This window comes from Coenobita brevimanus, chromosome 13 (assembly GCF_032717465.1).
Source record: "Coenobita brevimanus isolate Jiangsu-jjx chromosome 13, ASM3271746v2, whole genome shotgun sequence".
Taxonomy (NCBI): Eukaryota; Metazoa; Arthropoda; class Malacostraca; order Decapoda; family Coenobitidae; genus Coenobita; species Coenobita brevimanus.
Window position 1 is genome coordinate 40,567,561 of NC_136966.1, and position 22,536 is coordinate 40,590,096.

Sequence of the window (22,536 nt, forward strand, 5' to 3'; positions counted from 1 at the left end):
GCCAGATATCAGTAGGGGATAGAACAGTTATCAGTTATTAGCAGAAGTACTGGAGTGCAGATACAGGACCATGTACCAGACTTAGGTTTACAAAGAAAGATTCCAGAGCCTTGTACAGGCTCAAGGTGAATCCCTACAGCAGCTTGCTCAAGACCTGGAGAGTATGGCATACAAGGCGAACCCTGGAGCAGCACCTAAACTGCTGGCTATTCTTCTGAGGGACCAGTTCATTGATGCACTTGATAGTGCAGAGCTGAAAGTGCAAATGAAGCAGGTACAACCAAGAAGCATGCAAGAAGCACTAGCCAGGGCTTAAGAATCTGAGTCCAATGTCAGGTCCAGTACGTTCACTTTTCAGGCAGGTCGCAGTGTTGAATTCAAGGCGAGAAAGGGGTAGGCGCATGAAGCGGAAAAATCTGAAGGAAGTTGCTGGTACTGTGAAAAGCCAAGACATAGGAAAGAGGACTGCTACAAGTGGAAGAGGGAACAGGAGAAGACCGGAGGAGATTGCTGGTTCTGCAGGAAGCCAGGACACAAAAAGGAGGATTGTTACAAATGGAAGGAGCAAGAACAGAGCAGCGTAGGGAAATCTGCGATTGTAACAAAAGGGTGTTGGACATGTGGTGAGGTGGGCCACTTCAGTTCTGGGTGCCCAAAGAAGAAAAAGGAGAATAAGATGAAGCCTGCAGATGACCAGAAAGAGGTGGAAAATTAGTGGAGGCTGGTGTTAAGGGGCAACCACCAGCTGGCTTTTCACAAGTAGTCTCACCACCAAGAGAATGCAAGAGAACCTTGATTGACAGTGTGTCAGAAGATGGAAGAACAGACAGCAAGCAGTGTGGCAGGAATGGGAATCTCAACAAGAAATGCTGCCGTACTGTTGTGACAGGGCCAGTGTCAGCTGAAAAAGACCTGAGGAGGATGCAGATGGAGGATGCAGATTTACAACCAGTGCTAGAGTGACTGCAGCAGAGTACAGTGCAACCATCTTGAGAAGAGGTTTCCAGATTCAGCCCTGCGACGAAGAGCTACTGGAGTCAATGGGACTTCATTTGAGCAACAGACTACTGAAGCATCAGTGGGAGACACCCGATGGCCTCAGCAAGTATTGGGAACTGGTGGTTCCAAAGAAAATGAGGTCTGGGATCTTGGATGAGTCTCATAACCAGATCACTAGTGGACACCTGGGAGTGAAGAAAACTCTAACCCAGCTGCGACAGAGGTTCTACTGGACCGGCATGCGTCAAGATGTTGAAGAGTGGTGTCGGGCCTGTGATGTATGTTGTACCAAGAAGGGACCAAAGAAATGTGGTTAAGCCCCTCTCCAGCTGTACTAAGTGGGTGCACCAATGGAAAGAGTCGCAGTGGACATTGCTGGACCTCTGTTGCTTATTGAAAGAGGAAACCTGTATATATGTTGCCATGGAATACTTCACAAAGTGGCCAAAAGCCTATGCCATCCCAGATCAGAAGGCTGCATCTGTTGCTCAGGTGTTGGATGACCAGTTTTTCTGTTGTTTTTGGATGCCACAAAAGCTACATTCAGACGAAGGTAGAAACTTCGAGTCTGCTGTGTTCCATGACTGCTGCAAGTTACTGGGGATTAAGAAGACCAGGACAACCCCACTGAGGCCACAGTCAGATGGGATGGTGGAGAAATTTAACTGGACACTAGGAAAAGAACTGGCCAAGTACAGTACTGCATAAAGTGACAAATGGTGTAGGACCAGAAATTACCTGCGTTCCTGATGATACAGTAATCCCTGTACTATCCGGACGCCCACTATCCGGACTCCCCACTTACCGGACATTTTGGGCCCGGGCTCTTGGAACCCCAAAATGGCCAAAAAACATAAAAAGAACAAGAAAAGATCCGACATTTTTTCAACCGTACTTTGAAATTGGCATACAGCGCCGACCAGCTGTGTTTACGCTCGCTGCTTGCTTCCCCCATCCCTCTCGGCCTACCCAGTTACCACCCAACTACCATCCTGACTAGACACTCATTCAATGGATGCCGCATGTGCTCATTTTTGTGAATAAACAGTGAATAAACTGCAATACCTCGCCACTAGACCACATGGGAATTTATAGTGTTGTGCAGTGTTATGAAATTAGAATTCAGAGTGCAAAGATTAAGTACAGAGTGTAAACTGGTGGCTGAAACTGTCAGTTGAAACTGGCATGGTGCAATCAAGAACAGTATGCGCAGTATTAAACAATTATAACTCACAGTGCAAAGGATTAAATGCAGCACAACACTGGATTACTGTATGTGCTTCAAGAGCATTTTCACCACTGCCAGAGCCTTAGAGGAGGCGGGTTAACCTTCGTAACGAACGGCCACGGACGTGTTGTAAGTACCCTATTCACTGCTAAATATCTTCCATACTCACTTCTAATTCCTCATTCTCTGGTTCCTTTTCAATTATTTCATACTTTCTGTCCCATATTTGTGTGAACAGGAACTTAAATAAGTGCTATGCATGTCCGGTAGAGAGTATGTAGTGGTTTTCTGAGTTAGGCTGGGTTAGGGTTCATAAGTACCAGTCCAGGAGGCAGAGGCCCACTATCCGGACGGACCCATTTTCCGGACATGCCTTTGGCTCTATTACATCGGATAATGGAGGGATTACTGTATATTGGTTTGCATCCCACAAGTCTCCTGGTTACACCCCCGCAAAACAGATGCTGGGCCACGAGTTATGTTTGCCCATTGACTTGTTAATGGGAAGACCACCCGCTAAACAGCTGCCTACAAACATCTCCAGCTATGTGAAGCATCTTCAGGAATGGCCGGCTGAGGTACTTCGCCAAGTGTGAGAAGCTCTAAAGTTTTCATGTAAAGTGATGAAATGCAAGTATGATGCCAAGGCAAGTGAGGTGAGCTTCAAGGATGGTGACAAAGTATGGTTATACAATCCTCAGTGGAAGAAGGGATAGTCACTGAAGCTGCAGAGTCTGTGGGATGGGCCTTACACTATGCTGCACCGCCTATCAGAAGTAACGTACCGGATTTGGGAAGGCAGGAAGTCTCACCCAAAGGTGGTACATATGAATTGTCTGTAGTAGTATGATGGGCCAGGACAGTACAGCTGGGATGTCTCTGAGGAACTGTGCTCTCCCGCAGCCGAGGATGTTGAGGAGGACCAAGAAGCTGAAGTACAAGAGGATGGTGACAGTATACCAAGAGAAGAAATGAGGAGAGGACTATGTTGAGGTGCAGGGACATTGTTGGATGCGACATAGGAGAAGACCTGATAAGTTGAAGGATTATTTTGTGTATAATTAAATGTTTAGTTTGGATTAAGGATTATGTTTGTACACACTGCTTAGTTTTGTCGGGATGACAAAGGACTAGGGAGGGGGCAGTGTAGCAAATCCTAGTTAGGTAGGACTGGAAGGTTCTCAGTATTTCTCGTGTTTTTCAGTAAGGAGAGAGGGTTGCCAGTTTGCCTGCTATTTGTGAGTGGAGGTATTTTGTAAAGTTATGCATTAAGTTTTATGCTCTTTTTCTCTACAGTGTTTTATTTATGTGATTGTTTCTTAAATATATGAAATTTTATCTCAATCTGTATGCTAAATAATTCAGTGCTGCACTGCGTAAGAAAATTCTGGATATTCTGGATGTCTTTGAGTTGGTAACTTGCTTCTCCAAGAATGCAGTAGATTATTCTAGCATAAAGGGAGCTTACATAAGGATAGGGAAAGAACTAGAGAAGTTTTCAGTTAGGTCTGAGTTTAGTTCAGTGTCAGTGCAGTCATTGAAGACTGTATAGCTCCAGTACTTGTGAAAACAGTGAAGTGAAGTTGGCAAGAATTAAGTGTAGTTATCTGGAAAATAAAGACAGCGAACTTAAGATGCCAGTGTTCATTTACCACGCCTAAGTCGATCTTGTTGTTGCACACCAAAAGGCTGACCATAAGAACAACAACTCACTGGGCATTGTCCTTCCTATACTGAACTACTGCTGTTGGAGCCAGTGGCAGTGTGGGATGGGGACATAACAGTACTAACATAATGTACTGAAATGCTGAACTGACAGAATATAGTCAGTCCTCATTATAAGTCAAGGACATTTTCCACAATCACAGTTTAATCCATACAACTGGTAGCTGCAGCAGACGGAAAAACTGACAATCAACTTCACAGGTAACAAATCAACTTTAACCCTTAAAGACTGCAGTTCTCCCACCCTGTCTGGCATCAAAACTGTATTTGAGGGGTCGGGCATCTTAAGGGCCCAATGCACAATTTAAAAAAAAGCCAGATATCGTCTCTTTGGGATACGATTTCTGGCATTTTTTTGCTGATGGCGCGATGGGCTCTTCAGACGTGTGACAGGGGTTGTGCGTCTTAAGGACCAAACATGCTATAAACAAAAAATGCCACAAATCACCTCCCTGGGAGGCAATTTCTGGCATTTTCTGGCTTTTTTTCAATGGCATGTTGGGTCCTTAAAACGTATGACCCTTCATTTAGGGTCTGATTTTTCAGCTGTCACCACAGTAAATTTTGGTGTTATAGATTTCATGAGCTTTATTTTACATACCAGAAAATATACATTCCACTCTCATATATCTAATGGTTACCACACTCTTAACCATCAATGGACATCAAGAATAAAAATTGTTACCCCTCACATAGAGTGTGAGAAAAATTTGCACCAAAGTAAATTTTGGATGCATGGATTTGAAAAACTTGATTTTAACCCCTAAAAAGCGGTCATGGACAGCCGACCCCCCCCCCCCGTGTGGCGGGGTTGGATCGCGGTCTGAGTACCTGTAGGAAAATATTAGCCAAAAATCAGAGATTAACCCTAGAACATTATACTTGGTATGGCAGATAGTACTTACATTCAGTTTTCTCCAGAGACAGGTGTTGAGCCTTCGTGGACTACCCAAGGACTTGTGGAGACTTGCAAAGTTGGGTAACCAAATCTTCACTTTCACAACTCCAGCAACCCGGTTTCCCCTCTACCACAGCCTCATTCTGTCACAGTAAACTTTGTACTACAACATACAGGTAGTTTGGAATCCGTATTTGTACAATAAGCACTGAAAATAAGGCTAAAATCAACGAAGCGTACCGCCGACATGCAGCGCGGCGGCGGTCTTCCCATCACTCAACAAACATTTCCATTTTCACAGCTAAAAACACGTATACAACATTATTTTCAATCATAGTACTTCCCAAAAGACCACCGTGGCGCGCTTTTATTCTGCCTTACGCCCGTCACTTTATTCTCGTTCCTGTCGGCCGCTCGCACTGACTCGGAAGAGCTAGAACTCCCCATAATGTCACTTTGAAAGCCCGCGGTAAACTGACGCTAAACAGGGGAAAACCGCGCGAAAAAAAGCTTGTGTGACAACTGGGGAAACAAGCGTTTCCTATTAGCATAAACTGCCTGTGAGAGGAGAGCGCAGATTTACAGTTCTGAGCAGTCAGCATGCTGCCATATATCACAGCCAGGCTGGCCGGGCCGTGGGGGGGGGAGGGGGGAAAAATGCGATACTTGGCAACAACGGAGGTCAGTAGTACAAAGGTCAAGTATGCTAATTGTAGCTAAAGGGTGGCGGTACTGATAAACAATACCAGCTGGAACATCCTTGCCCGCGTTTATTCAAAATTAACTTAAATCGCAAACGCGACGATCCGCGTTTAAAGGGTTAAACACCAGAAAATGTATATTTCTCTCTCATATGTCTTCTTCTTCTTCTTCTTCTTCTTGTGGGTTTAAGGGCCATGGCCAGTACAATGGCCCAATGCCCTGTCAATGCAAACTGCTTAGGGCCTCACATTCTATGCGGGAGAGCTGTCTAGATTTTTGGATAAAGTCAGACGTGCACCTCACGACCCGTTCTCGTAACCGAGGGTCCCCGATACCGCCTCCCAGGAGTGTGTGGAGAGACAGACTGAGAACTCCCAGAGATGCCAAACGTTCCCGAAAAAAGGGTGCGAAGCGAGTGGAACCTAGGACACCGTAACATGAAATGTTCTATGGTTTCTTCAACCTGAGGACACCACTGGCACCATGGATGCTCTATCATACCCAAACGGTACAGGTGGCTTGCAAGGCCTGTGTGGCCCAACTGTAACCTGGTGATGGCTACATCAATGTCTCTGCAGGGATGGCGTGCCCAAGGGTGTTCAAAGGTAGGGTGGTTGCTAGGTGCGCATTCCAGTGCAATATGCAGGCGCTACGTGCAAGTTTAGGGAATGTGGCACTATCTGGCGTCACATGGATGAGTGTACTATGTGTCAGTGCTCGCTTTGCTGCTGCATCTACTATTTCGTTGCCACGGATGCCTACATGTGAGGGAATCCACTGAAGGTGGAGGTACCAGGGAGGAGTAACAAGGAAAAGGTGTTCCATAATAGCATGGACAGTCTTGACATGAGTCACTGGACGATCCAAGAGAAGGAGGGTAAGTGCAGACTGTGAGTCGGTGTATAAGACTACCGATTGAGGCTGGAAGAAAGTTCGGATAAATTCAAGGGCCTGGAGGATGGCTATGAGTTCTGCGGTTAGGACATCGTACCGCCCGCTGAACGACCAAGTTTGGCATATGGAAAGATCTTCAAAATAAGCCGCTGAGGCAAAGGAAGATGGAGGGGAGTGAGACCCATCCGTGTAAATTCTCAGGAAGTCCTTATAAACCGAGGAGTCCAAACTGTAAAAGATCTGCCGTGCCAAGACTGCATCTGTCGACTTCGAGAACGGTACTGGGAAGTAGGGGGAGACATATGGAGACAAATCCTTCCAAGGGGGCACTGGGGAGAGAGGGGCCACTGGGGCAGGCCTGGGCAGATCGAGCGACAGGGTGTGACAGGCTCGGATGCTGCGGATAATGTATGGTAACCTCATTCGCGGCCAAGTTGGGGGTTGACTCTCTCATATGTCTAATGGTTACCGCACTGTCGACCGTCAAAACTAAAAAAAGCCACCCCTCACTATGAGTGAGAATGGGATGACAAAAGGGGGAATAGGGAGGTGGAGGGAGTGTGGGGGGCATAAGGAATGGGGAAAAGGGAGGGAATATGCCTGACACACACGGCCAATACAGTCTAGCAGGGGTACAGAGGGTGATCTGGGTGGGAGGAGACATTGAGGACTGGGCCCATTGGAACAGAGGGAGGTGGAGAAATGGTGGGAGGGGGGAGGACCCTCCCTCACCACAACTAGGGGTACCAATCAGGCCAGGCACCACCATATAAAGCACAGTTCACTGACTAGGCTCCATATACTGTACGTCATCAAAGAGGCGGGGATACCTCGTGGCAGTTTTTGGTAGCTTGTGTACGATCAATGATGATAGGACTCAACATACCAAGGCCCAAACACATCAACAGATGATCATAGGACTTCAAGGTTTAACTGACAATTTTTCCTTACTTCAGTGTGTTCTAACATCCAAAAATTGACAAAAAAAATAAGTGACTGAATGAATGAATGAATAAATAAATAAATAACAATGGCACTCACTGTACTGAGAAGCAGCATTATGGAAATGTTGAAATACTGGGAAACCAAACTAAGTAATAACTGCTGTAACTGTGACTGATTATATTACACACGATCACCACATTATACACTTACTATGCCACATAAACAGGCACTAATAGAGTTGATGAAACACATAAAAAATATTAACATGATTTTCACCATCACCAATCACTAAAATTATTCTGATCATATGTTGTTGATGTCCTACCTGCTGCTGCTGCTGCTGCTGTTGATGGTGATGACTGATGATGATGATGATGATGTGGCTAAAAATGATGATGATGATGATGATGATGACGATGACAATGTGGCTAAAGATGATGATGATGATGATGATGATGATGATGGTGATGATGATGATGATGATGACGACAACAATGTGGCTAAAAATGTTGATGATGATGATGATGATGATGATGGTGATGATGATGATGATGACGACAACAATATGGCTAAAAATGTTGATGATGATGATGATGATGACAATGATGATGATGTGGCCAAAAATGATGATGATGATGATGATGATGATGATGATGATGACCAAAGACAAGGACAGATATGAAGAGTAAAACACCATGCAACATACTGTACCATGAGAGGTCGCGGTCCAAGGAAGATCTCTCGCTCGTGGTTGAAAGTCCCAATTAGTTTTACTCGCTGGTATTCCAACTCGTCAAGCACCTCCAAACTGACAGGAAGGGAACATCATCATCATCATCATCATCCCCATCAATAGTAAGATCATTTTCATCATCACCATCACTACCAAAAGCATCATCATAAGTCACTATCATTATCATCATCATCATCATCATCATCATCATCATCATGTTAATTTTCTTCACCATAATCATCATCACTAAAATCACATTCAACATCACTACTGCCACGACAAAATCATCACCGCTGAAGTCAATGTCATCAACATAAACATTCTGTTCATCACTATCACTCTCCAGGCTACTTTGTCCTAACAGACTTCTCACTCTTTCGCATGGTTTTCTAATCCCCCACCCCCCCTCTCTCTCTTTCTCTCTCTCTCACACCAAGGAACTACTCCAACTCTCTTTTTTCATATCACACTGGGTCTGCCTATTCCAAAATTTCCCTCACTCTCACTTTCAAAATTTTCACCAAAATAATTATCATCAACACTACCATCATTATCAACATAATTAACATCGCCATTAGCATTTTCAATATCATCACCATCAACCTAATCAGTATCATTCACCATCATCACTCTCTTCATCAATAGCAACTCAAACATCACTGATCACATCAGTATCATTATCACAAATCACTCTCTTCATCATCATCACCAACAACATAATTAAAATCACCATCATCCGTTACATTATGACTCATCATCACTATCCTTCCACTTCAATTTGTCTCCCACACTTCACTCTTCCATCAACTTAACTTTTACATTATAATTATACTCCTTGTCATCTTTCCACCTCTTCCTCAGTCCTCTCTCTTCTTCCACTACCCCTGCTTCTTTTCTCATCCTTGCTTCCTATTCTTTCTCAGTTTTTCTCTTATACAGTATTTCCTGATATAGTATGTGGTGAATCTTCATCATGTCACCTTTTTATTTTCTTTATTGGTGTTCATTCCTCAATAAAATGGTAAAAATACTGTAACTTCAAGTTTCATAGATACAGTACTGTACCTAAAAAGCTGATATGCCAGTTCCCTGAATATACAGCAGCAAAAGTATTGAAAAAAAAGAAAAAATAGTGATATTTTGGAACACACCACTGACATACAACGAAGACCACCTTTACAACGGTTCCTTGGTTATTTATCGCACACAATTACTACCAAACAGGGCATGTGATATAGAACTGTGCAATAACAAAAGCACAGAACCCAGGAGATTTATCCTAACTGGTACCAGGCATCCTAAGTGAAAGCCCAAATTTTCCCTTTTACAACAATTTAGACCCACTAAATACTGTACGCACATACTGTTATTGTTAGTATCAGAAACACATATAGGCACAGTTAGGTTATCAGAAGTGATGAAAGGGGCACAATACGGAAGAAACACGTACCACAGAGAGACCTGAGATGGGTTTGAGGTAAGGGCTTCTGAGGCTAGAGAGTGGAGAGTGGTCTTCACCACCTGGATTAACTCCTTGAATAGAGCCACATCTCTGAATCCTTGCCATCACAAACTATAGACACTGCATCATTGTCAGCAGAAACCAATTCAGATGCATGATAATGATGTTTTTTGGCTGAAAAATTAGCTATAATAGCAAGAGTACAGAGTTTTATCTCACAGTCATAACAAAAACCACTATAACCAAAGAATCACTTTACTTCACTTCTACACAGAGCCAGTTTGCACATAAAATCTAAAATGTGTGTAGGTTAAATGCTTCTTAACCCCTTCAACAATATGATGTACTACTATATGCTGTACAGTCAGCTCTCCCTTAACGTGTGAACCTCTCATAACATGGAAGGCAATTTTTGAGGCAAGGAAATAGTCAAAACATGAATATGACAGATATAACACGGGTGAAAAAACATGCCCATTTTTTCAAAAACCATAATACTCTGCGACGACAAGGATTACGTGGCCTGAGGCCACAAATTATGGTTTAAACAGTCATTACATGAAAAAAATGGTCATAATACGGTGGGAACAGACATAACACAGGCAGCGATAGTCATAGCATGGGTTGCATCAGCCAATGACATATGGCTGTCATGTGTCTGCGCAGGATGTTGTCACAGTCCACTGAGCATTCCTCCCCCACTTGAGCCTACCCTCTTCCCGCACTCTGGCTCCACACATACTATGTGTTGTATCTTTGCTATTTTGTTTGCCACCTGACCCAGACCGACCATACCACCGAACTGAGACCCAGTGAGACATCAAAAGAGTCTGATCCAGGAGCAGAAGCTTGATGTCATCAAGTGGAAGGAGAGAGGAGAATGTAACTCTGCCATCACTAAGGTGTATCAAATTAATGAGTCAAATATTCATACGATCCTGGGGAAGGGGGATCTCCACTGGACCTGAGGATTCGAGTGTCTGACCCAGCGCTTGTTATGATGGAGAGGTTCCTGGTCATGTACTTGATTCAGAGGAGAGGAAGGAGTTCCAATCGACTCCATTAACATTAGGAGGACAGCCCGCCACCTGCATGCTGTAGCTTGCCGTAAGCTGTCCCAACCCACACACAGATTTCAGGGGTCGAGTGGTTGGTTTGCCAAGTGTCGGAAATGGAAGGATTTGAAAATAGTACAGGTGACAGGATAATGAGTATCAGCAGATGCCAGAGCAGCAAAGGCGTTTGTGGATGTCCTAAATGAAATCATCAGGGATGGGAGTTACACTCCGGAGCAAATTTATAATGTAGATGAGACAGGTCTCCGATACAAGAGGATGCCACGGACTGCCTATATCTCGAGAGAACACGGGCAAGGCAGGAGTAGAAAAGTTGATAAAGTAAGCATCACTCTACTTTTTCTTGCAATGCTGCAGGCCATAAGATGAGGCCATTATCTATAAGTAAAGTAAAGAAAAACAAGGTGCTTTAAGCAGTTAAAACACATGAAAGAGTCGGGTTTACTGGGAGAAATCAGAGACAGGGTGGATGACTAGGGATATACTGAATAGGTGGTAAAAGAAATATTTTATTCCTGATGCAAGAAGGTGTGAGGAGTTGGGAACAACATTAAAAATCTTGCTGGTGCTTGACAACGCACCAGGGCACCCAGTGTACTTGAAAGGTTTGCATGAAAGTGTAGTGTTTTTGCCAGCTAACATGACTTCCCTCCTGCAACCCCTGGACCAGGAAGTGATAGCATCTTTGAAGTACCCTTATGAGATGATCATGACTGTGTATCTGAGAAAGGCCACTGATAATTGTGAGAAGGAACATCTTCTCCAGGAGGAAGTGCTTGATGGTGATGAGGATTTTGATCTGATGATGGGTTTTGGATGACCCAGCAGATCCCCAGACAGCTCCCACCCGTTCACCCCAGCCTAACCCAGCTGAACCGTTGCCCTGTTCTTCTCGTGTGCCTCAGCCTGATCCTTCACAGCCACACCTTTTTGGAAAAACTACAATGTGAGGAATGTTGTCACGAACATTCTTAAGGCGTGGGATTGGGTGTCTGTGACAATGATAAATCATGCCTCGTGCAGGCTGGCACCTGAGTTGTGTGCCATTTGAGGTGGTCAGGTGCAGTCACTACAGGCCATGCGGCAGGATGTGGCACGAACGTGCAGAGCCATGCCAGGCTGTGAGGTGGTGCAAGAGGAGGATTTGGTTGAGGTTGTGGAGGACAACACGGCGCCAGAGGACGCCATGCATAGCATTGAAGAGCTTGACAGGGAACACTGAGGCAGAGGAGGAGAGGGATCAGGCTGAGGCACGAACCACGGCACCAATTATGACCATGGGTTGCATAATAACATATTGGCTGGTGCAGAGGCACTCAAGAAAGCCATCATGTTTATGAAGTGGATGAGGTTCGGAAAGCTGATATGCTTGACACTGTGTTGCATGCACTGCAACTGTATGAAGAGCTAAGGCAAAAGAAAATACGACAATGCCACCAGACTCTACTCACCCAATACTTTCGTCCTCGACAAACGCCAGAGCAGCAAGAGCCATACAAAGATGCTATGTCTGTGGGTTCCCTTGACTTTGAGGGGTTTGTGCAGGAGGCAGAAGAGTTGCAACAGTGGATTATGAATGTAGGCTACAGGATTTATCTTCTTCCTCAGACGAGGACTCCATGGAGCCGGTGCAGCAAGAGGACTGTGCTAGCGACCAGTAGGAGTCTTGCCCTGCCTCGGAACCCCACTTCCCCTCCCCCCAGCAAGCCCACAATCTCTTCAATTCAAGGCGAGGAATCCTCCAGTGTTTGTATGTAATGAAGTCATTATTAGGTAGGTAAATGTCCTGGAGAAAAATCCCTGAAAATTGCCCCAAAAGGTGAACTTGGGGCTGGCTTGGGTACCATGAAACCCTTTAACGTGTAAACATATGGCCCTATAACGTGAAAATCTCATAAAGCAGGATCTTCCAGAGACAATATTCATGCGCTACGTGAGAGTTCACTGTACTGTTAATTTTATTATCATCGCTTCTACATAATCTGATATGACTTATATGGAGACCTCTTGTACTAAAAAAAAAATTTAATTCCTTCAGTTAGAAAATTTATCCTAAAATTATTAAAACTGTCAGGAGATTAACAAAAAAATAAAAAAATGACAAAATGCATCACAATGAAAGGCTGAAAGTGAGACATGACTTTGGCTCATGGCTAAAAGTTTTCCAACTTCCCAAAGAAACTTTTACAGACACACACCAATTGCTGACCTTCCATTCTTGTGCTCTACAACAAAGAACTTACTCCTCAGGAAAATCAACAGGAGGCGCTGTCGTCTTTGCCTGCAGTTCTGCTATAAGATTCAGCTTCCATTTTCTTCGCTGAACTTGCCAGGTGCCTAGGCAGAAAGTTCCAGCTGGGACCAGCTGTATAAAAAGCCAAACAGAATATGAATTATAATACTGTACTGTGCTGTAGAAGATAATACAGTATAAACTGTTATCATCTATCATCCTTTCCCATTCAAGAATGGGGTGGGAAATCTTGCAATCTATCTATTGCCAGACACCTCAACCCTGTAAAGGAAGGACACAAACAAATTGCCTCCATGTCACCCTATCCAATGCCATTTCACTGTCTTGCTCCCAGCTCACACACCCCTCTCTCATATACCTCTTCATTCCATCTCTCCATCTCATCCTCAGCCTCCCCTTCCCTCTCCCCCCTTCATCCCTCTATCTCATCCTCAGCCTCCCCCTCCCTCTCCCCTCCTCCACCTCACTCGCATACTCTCCTCATTAGACTCTCACTCTCCATCCTCTCCACATGGCCAAACCATCTCAATGTATTTCTCCTAATGCTTTCTATCACATCCACATCCATACCACAATGTTCCTTCGCTTCCTCATTTGTCAGTCTCTCTCTCCACATAACTCCACATCCACATCCACACCACAATGCTCCTCCACTTCCTCATTTGTCAGTCTATCTCTCCACAAAACTTCACATGCTCCTCTCAGCTAACTCATTTCCACAGCTCTCACTCTTGACCTGTGTCCTTCCAACAAGGTTCAAGCTTTACTTCCATATATTAGTGTTGGTGTTACAATGCTGTCATGCAGCAACTTTATTACATCCATGATCACTTCCCTCTTCCTTATCACTGCTTCAAAGAACCAGCAACCTTTTTTCCCTGTTGTACCCTTTCAAGCACTTCATCCTCTAAACTTCCATTTTTACTTTATCACACTACCCAAGTACTTAAATGCACTCACATTTTCCATTTCCTCCTCATCCAGCCTCACTGTACATTCAGTGGCTTCATTTCTCTCAAAGACCATAACTTTACTCTTCTCTACATTCCCCTTTAGATTTTGTTTCCTACACACTCTCCCAAACTCATTCATCAAGTTTTGCAGTTCCCCTTCGTCTTGACTTAACAATACAGTATCATCTGCAAACAACAGTACAGCAAGTTTCCAGACACTGCCCTCACTCATCAGGGTCATTCAACATTCACTGCCCTACCTTGTACTTTTTTTATATCCCTATTCATATACAGTTTGAACAGCCATGGGGACATGACACATCCCTGTTTCAAACCAACAACTAAACAGAAAAATTCACTTAGTTCACTATCCACTTGTATTGCAGCATGGGCACCCTCATACAAACTCCTCACAGTATTCAACAACTCCCCATTTACTCCATATATTCTTAACATTTTCCACATTCCTTGTCTGTCCACCCTGTCATATGATTTCTAAAAATCCATGAAGGCTGCATACAATTTCTTTCCTTTCTCTAGAAACTTTTCCACTAAAGATCTAAGAATGAATATCTGATCTACATAACATCTTCCCTTCCTAGAACCCTCCCTGTTCTTCCCCAACTAATTCCTCTGTTATTTCCCTAACTCTGTCAATAAGTATCCTACCAAATACTTTTCCTATTACACTAAGAAGACAAATGCCCCTATGATTACCACACACTTCTTTTTCTCTTTTTCCTCTATACAGGGGAATAATTATATCTGACTTCCAATCCTTCGGGACTCTACCTTCCTCCCAGGCCAATCTGCACATCCCATTTTGACTTTCTTCACTGCTTCCACAACTTCCATCCTACTGATTTCTTCCTCTCTTCTCATACCCCTCCTTCTCCCAGCCATCCCCCAACCCCATACGGGCATTACTTTCATTCTTTGTGGTTAACAATTCCCTAAAGTGCTTGCTCCATCTGCTCACTTCTTCTCCCTTCTCCACTATCAATCTACCATTTTTATCTTTCATTCCCGACTAACTTCTTTGACACCTTGTCTAACTCTCTTTATCTCTTTCCAGAACATTTTCTTACATTCCCTTCACTTTACACTCTCAAATTTCTTCCATATTCTTCATCCACTCTCTTCTCACTCTCTCTTACTAATCTTTTCACCTCTCTCTTCCTCTCTATGTATAACTCTCTCTTCCATCTCTCAACTTCCACACCCGTTTCTCATCCACTCACTCTATCCTTTCTTCTTTTGTGCCACAGCCTGTCTCACCTCTTCACTCCACCATGCTGTTCCTTGCATTACCTTTCGTTTCTCTTCACCCCACACACCACCTCATATGCCACACAGAGTTCTTCTGTGAATATCTTGCACACACCTTCCATGTCCCCCATCTGCTCCAAGCCATATTTACCCAGTTGCTCCTCCACTTCTCTCTTATATTTTGCCTTTTTTCCATTGTCTTGTAACCTTTCCACCCTCCTTGTATGAACTACTTCCTCCTGTCCTTCTCTTCTTCTATTCTCCATTTCATTTGGACCTTGACTCTCACCACCACCAAGTGGTGGTCAGAAAGTCCACTCCCCCAACCTCTATATGTCCTTGCATCTATAACACATCTCATCCTATCATCCACACACACATAATCAATCTGCATAAAGTGACAGGTCATAATCAAAATGGGGAAAAACTCCAGCTCACACGGGAAGTCAGCTGGCCTGGCGACAAAATGTGAAAGTCATGAGCAATGACATCATCTGCCTGACTCGCCGTGATAGGCTGGCATACATCCAAGTACCTGTCCTGGGCACACTCAAGGCCATATGCTTAGATGAAAATGTATAGGTTTCACAATTTAGGGGATGAAATGGAATGAAAATGTTTGCTAATCCAAAAAAAAAAAAAAAAAAAAAAAAAAAAAAAAATACTCTTTCATCCATGAGGTCTCATAAGTTAATGTTCAGTTTCACATTCTTCATTTGATTTTGTGCTTCCCAACACATTTCGAACTGACAGCATATGGCTATCAGCCCTTTCTCGCGTCTCACTGAGTTCTATCCCACACTCATGTGAGTCCCAATTTTAGGGGACGAGGTGGTGAAGTGGGCAATGAGAAAGCTTGGCTTGGAGGAGTGGCTGGTTAGGGTGGTTATGGCTATGTATGTGGGTGCTCGCACCCAGGTAAGAGTGAATGGAGATTTGAGTGATGAGCTTTCCATGAATGTTGGTGTGCATCAGGGGTCAGTTTTGAGTCCCATGTTGTTTATCATGGTACTTGAAGCCCTCTCACAGGACTTCAGAAACGGACTCCCATGGGAGATGTTGTATGCTGATGATTTGGTGTTGATTGCAGAGAATGAAATGGAGGCGGAGGAAAGGTTTAGGAAGTGGAGAAATGGTATGGGGCACAAGGGCTTAAGGGTAAATGCAGATAAAACAAAAGTGATGATATCTAGGGTTGGTGGCGGTACTGTCAAAGATGAGGGAGGGTGGCCATGTGCAGTTTGCCACAAGGGTGTGGGAAGTAATTCCATCTTATGCTGCATTTGTGATAAATGGGTGCACAAGACATGTAATGGTATCAGAGGTAGATTGCGAGATAATGCTGATTTTATGTGTATGGCATGTCGGGGAGAGCAGGTGGAGATTGTCAGGCATGAAAGGATTGAACTTGCTGGTGAATCTCTTGAGTGTGTGGAAAAGTTTTGTTATTTGGGAGACATGTTGTGTGCTGGAGGTGGGGCTGGAGCTAGCTCTGTGGCTTGGGTGAGAAGTGGTTGGAAGAAGTTCAGGGAGCTCTTGCCTCTTCTGACACTGAGAGGGCTCTCCCTATGTGCTAAGGGGTTTTTGTATGCAGCATTTGTTAGGAGTGAAATGCTGCATGGCAGTGAGACCTGGGCAGTATAGGAGAAGGACATTCGCCAGCTCAGACATACAGAAATGACAATGATTAGGTGGATGTGTAGTGCGTCCCTGCGTGCAAGGTCTGGGGGGGCTGGGTTTATGATGAAACAGTTGAGAGGTAAGATGGGACTGGAGTGTACTGGTGTTGTGATGAGGAGAGGTAGATTGAGATGGTTTAGACATGTGGAGAGGATGGGAGATGATATATAATTGGGTGGGGAAGGTGAGAAGTGTTAATATTAGGGGTGGGGTTATGAGGGGTAGAGCGAGAAAGACATGGGACGAGGCCATTAAGTGTGACCTCAAGGTTAAGGGACTGAACAGGGAGGCTGCAGTGGATCGTGCAGCATGGAGAGCCGCCATTAGATAACCAAGGCCGACACATGCAAGCATGTTGGAGCCTTTAAAAATGAAACGAAACGAAACAAACAAAACGGACAAAACGAAATTGAACAAAAGTGATTGCTAATTAGAAAAAAAATGACTCCATCATCCACGTGTACACGTAAGCTGGCTATCAGTTACACATTCTTCATTCAATTTCGCGCTTCCCAATACATTTTGGACCGACTAAGCATATGGCTATCAGTCCTTTCTCGTGTCTTGTCGAGTTCTACCTGTGCTGTGCAGCAACATGTGTGTGTGTGTGTGTGTGTGTGTGTGTGTGTGTGTGTGTGTGTGTTTACCTAGTTGTGATATACAGGAAATCTACGCTCGTGGGGTCCCGTCTCTTTTTCTCGTTAAGTCAAATTTTGCTTTGAACTCTTAAGTTTTTAGACTGGACGATCTCTTTGTCCAGGCCGTTTCACAGGTCTATGCATCTATATGGAGAGCTATATTTCTTGATATCCTTCAAACAACTTGTCTTTTTCAGTTTCATTCCATGTTCTCTTGTTACTCTCCCATCCCATATAAATAGATCATTTTTATCAATTCTATCTATTCCCATCATGGCCTTGAACACTGCAATCACGTCACTCCTTTCTATCCTTTCTTTTAGTGTGAGTAGGTCCAGCTTTTCCAGCCTCTCTCCGTAAGACAGATCTACCAGACTGGGACCATCTTGGTTGCTGTTCTTTGTATTCTCTCGATCTTATTTACTTCTTTCTTCTCGTGTGGGGACCACACTACTGCCGCATATTCCAACCTGGGGCGTATCATGGCCACTATCAATTTTTTCATTATTTTCTCATCCATGTACAGTAATGGAATGCTACTCGTATGTTAGTCAAGAGATTGTACGTTTCTCTAACTATCTTGTTAATGTGTTTTTCCGGTGACAAACTATCCTGGACCAGCACTCCCAAAACTTTCTCTTCTCTCATTTTTTTGATTGGTTCATTGCCCATCATATAATTCAGTGATGGCCTCTTGATATTCTTACCCATTTCAAATATCTTACATTTTTTGGCATTAAATTTCATTTCCCACATCTGGCTCCAATCTTGGATCCTATTCAGGTCTTCCTGCAGCATTTTACAGTCTTCCTCGACTTCTACTCTCCTCGAGATCTTTGCATCATCAGCAAACAGACTTGCGTAACTGTTCACTCCATCTACCATATCATTTACATAAATTAGGAACAATACTGGCGCCAACACCGAGCCCTGTGGGACTTCACTTGTTACTTCCCTCCATCCAGACATCTTGTCCTCTATCACTGTCCTCATTTGTCTGTCTCTCAAGAAGTCACACATCCACTCCAGGACATTTCCCTTCAGTCCTCCTATGTGTTCCAATTTCCACATTAGGCACTTGTGGGGTACCTTGCCAAAGGCTTTCTCCAGATCTAGGTACACACAGTCCACCCAGCTGTCTCGCTCCTTTAATACGTCAATCACTCGAGTAAAAGCTCAACAAGTTGGAAACACATGATCTTCCACTTCTGAATCCAAACTGGCTCTCAGCCAATATGTTCGTCTCCTCCAGATATTTTATCCATCTGTCTTTCAGGATTCTCTCGCACAATTTTGCAACTATGCTGGTCAGGGACACTGGTCTATAATTCAGGGGTTCTTCCTTGTTTTCTCTCTTATAAACTGGTACCACATTGGCCCTCTTCCATTCCTGAGGCACTTTCCCTTCTTCCAGAGAACACACAATTAAATCGTGAATCTTATCTGCCAGTTGTTCTCTGCATTCTTTCAGTACCCAGGTAAAGATTCCATCCGGTCCTAGGGCTTTCCTTATATCTTGAGTTTCCAGTAATTTATACACTTCCTGCACTTCTACTTTTATATCTTTTATCACTACATTTCTAGTCAAACCCTCCCCCTCAACAAAGTCCCTTTCTTTGGTGAAAACCGATTGGAAACATTTGTTCATTATTTCAGCCTGCACTGCCGCGTCTTTATAGACCTCTCCTTCTACTTTCAGTTGGGTGATTCCTTCGTTTTGTTTCAATCTGCCATTAACAAATCTATAAAACAATTTGGGTTCTTCCTTACATTTTTCAATTATACTTTTTTCAAAGTTTCTCTTTTCCTCTCTGTGTATTCTTGTATATTCATTTCTAGTTCTTTTATATTCTTCCTTTGATTTATTATTACCTCTCTTTCTCCACTTGTTCCATGCCATGTCCCTTTCTTTTTTTTGCTATCATGCACCTTATGTTAAACCAATCTTTTTTCCTGTTTTCTTTCCCACTTACTCTTGGAACATGGTTCTCCACTCCCAAATTATAGAAATCTAGAAAGATATCCCACTTCCTCTGTGTCTCTCTTGTTTCTCTGAATTTTCTCCATTCCACATCTTCGAAAAATGTCCTCAATCCTGTAAAGTTTGCTTTCCCAAAGTTGTATCTTCCCTGTCTATAAAACTCATTTCTTGGCACCGTGTTCCCTTTTATCATCTGGAACTCAACGAGCACATGATCACTTTTTCCTATAGGACACTGATATTTTAAATTTTCAACTACATCAGGTTCTTTAGTTAGTAGTAAATCTAATCTTGCTGGCGTGTTGTCTCCTCTGAATCTAGTCTCCTCTTTGACCCATTGGGTCATTACATTACTCATTGCAATATTTAATAATATAGTGCCCCATGAATCTTCATTGCTTCCCGAATCCCATTCCTTGCAGTACACCTCTTTGCAGTTGAAATCCCCCATCATAATTATGTTACTGCTTTTCTCAATCACTTTCTTGACAGATAACCATATCTGACAACATCTCCTGATATTCATCGTTTTTCCATGCCCTTGTCTTAGGGGGAACGTATACCACTGCGATGTCTCTCTTGCCATTTTCTCCGGTTGCTAGTTTCATATTTATCGCTTCGGTCTTACCCTTCCCCAGTTCCACGTTTTCCACACTGATGTTGTTCTTCTCTGCTATCATCACTCCTCCTCCTGTTCTTTCTTTTCTGTCTCTTCTCCACAATTTGTATTTGCCATCTCCCATATGGATGTCAATATCCTCTCTTAACTTGGTCTCCATAAACCACATAATATCTGGTTCGTGGATCCTCATGTAATTGTTGATTTCTAACCTTGCCAATATTAAACCGTCAACATTAGTATATGCCACTTTCCAACTTTTTTCACTGTTCTTTATTTCCTCTTCTCTCCCTCTCTCTGTCAGTACCACTTCCTCAATTTGTGTGTGTGTGTGTGTGTGTGTGTGTGTGTGTGTGTGTGTGCGCGCATGCGTGCGTGCATGTGTGTGTGTCTATTTGTGCATGTGTTTTAGTTTGTTTGTTTGTTTGTTTGTTTGTGTGTGTGTGTGTGTGTGTGTGTGTGTCTATCTGTGCATGTGTTTTAGTTTATTTGTTTGTGTGTGTGTGTGTGTGTGTGTGTGTGTGTGTGTGTGTGTGTGTGTGTGTGTGTGTGTGCTATACAGGAAATTAGCTATGCTCGTGGGGTCCTGTCTCTGTTTCTCGGTAAGGCAAATTTGGCTTTGAACTTGTTTAAGTTTTTAGACTGGATGATCTCTTTGTCCAGGCCATTCCGCAGGTCTATGCATCTATATGGAAAACTATATTTCTTGATATCCTTCAAGCAACTTGGGGTTTTTTAGTTTCATTTTGTGTCCTCTTGTAACTCTCCCATCCCATACAAACAGATCTTCTTTGTCAATTTTTTCTACTCGCATCCTAGCCCAGAACACTGCAATCATGTCGAGCCTCTCTCTCCTTGCTTCTAAGGAAGGCAGGTCTAGTTTTTCCAACCTTTTCCTGTACGACAGATCTGCCATGTTAGGGACCATCTTGGTTGCTGTTCTTTGTGTGTGTGTGTGTGTGTGTGTGTGTGTGTGTGTGTGTGTGTGTGTGTGTGTGTGTGTGTGTGTTTGTTCTTACCTAATTGTTCTAACCTAATTGTATCTTTACAGGAATGAGTCAAGCTCGTACTGTCCCGTGTCTTAAACCATATTTATCGTACATATCCTTAAATTTGTGAATTGTTTTGGCACAAACTATTTAATTCGGTAGTACATTCCATTGATCAATTGCTCTGTTTGGGAAACTGAATTTCGTTACATCTTTATCACCTCTATTCTTATGCAGTTTTCTGCAGTGTCCTCTTGCTGATGCTTCTCCATATGTTAAGTAATCATTTATGTCTATTTTCTCCTTTCCTGATATGCACTTATATAGCATTATCATGTCACTTCTTTTCCTTCTCTCCTGAAGTGTTGGTAGTTCCAGTTTATGTAGTCTTTCATCGTAGCTTAGGTCCCTTAAGCTTGGTATCCATCTTGTAGCGGCCCTTTGAACTTTTTCAATCTTGCCTATATGCTTTTTGAGATGAGGACTCCAGACTACTGATGCATATTCCAGGGTTGGTCTAATGAATGATGTTATTATCCTTCTTAGCATGTCTTCATTTATGTATGTGAATGCTATTCTCATATTTGCAAGCAATGTATACATGTTCCGTACCTTCTCGCTGATGTGGTCAGCCGGAGATAGTCTGTTATTGATAATCACACCTAGGTCTTTCTCTCTTTCTGATGTGCATAGGGTTATATTTCCTAACTTATAATCCCAATCAGGTCTTTTTCCACTTTTACCAAACTTGATTACATGACACTTGTCCACATTGAATTCCATTTGCCATGTACTACTCCATTCATGAAGTTTATTTCATTCTTCTTGTAGCTCTTTACAAGAGTCTGTGTTAGTAATTCTCCTTTGTATTTTTGCATCATCTGCAAACATATTCAGATAGCTCTCATTTCCAGTGTTACTGTTTATATCATTTATATACACTAAAAACATGATTGGTGCCAGCACTGAACCCTGTGGTACTCCACTAGTCACTTCTTTCCATGATGAGTAGTTTCCTCTTAGTACTGTCCTCATTTCTCTTTTTATGAGAAAGTCTTGCATCCAACAAAACAGTTTGCCTCGAATTCCTCCTTCATGGTACAGTTTCCATAAAAGTCTTTGGTGTGGTACTGTGTCAAAAGCTTTCTTGAAATCTAAATAGATACTGTCCACCCATCCTTCCCTTTCCTGTATTGTGTTTGTTACTCTGTCATAGTAGCTCAACAGATTAGTAACACATGATTTTCCTTTTCTGAAACCAAACTGTCTTTCTGTTATCATACTGTGTTCTTCTAGATGATTTACCCAAGCTTTTCTTATAAGTTTTTCTAATACCTTGCTTACAACACTGGTCAGTGATACTGGTCGGTAGTTGAGTGGATTTTGACTATTTCCTTTCTTGATTAAGGGGACAATATTTGCTTTTTTCCAAATATCAGGTAGTTTACCTTGACTCAAGGATTTCTTGAAAATTAAAAATAATGGTTTACT

General features: G+C 43.1%; 1 protein-coding gene across 3 annotated transcripts in view; it reads right to left on the reverse strand.

The window, feature by feature from the left end:
• The window catches only part of Surf1 (surfeit locus protein 1), a 239,157-nt gene that overhangs the window by 165,212 nt on the left and 51,409 nt on the right, over positions 1–22,536 (reverse strand). For all 3 annotated transcript variants that reach the window (XM_080283788.1, XM_080283780.1, XM_080283774.1), the window contains exons 3-4: positions 12,906–13,027; positions 8,103–8,199 (exon numbers count right to left, since the gene is read on the reverse strand). In XM_080283788.1, coding sequence (XP_080139914.1) covers positions 8,103–8,199; positions 12,906–13,027 — 219 coding nt within the window. The remainder of the gene's footprint in view (positions 1–8,102; positions 8,200–12,905; positions 13,028–22,536) is intronic.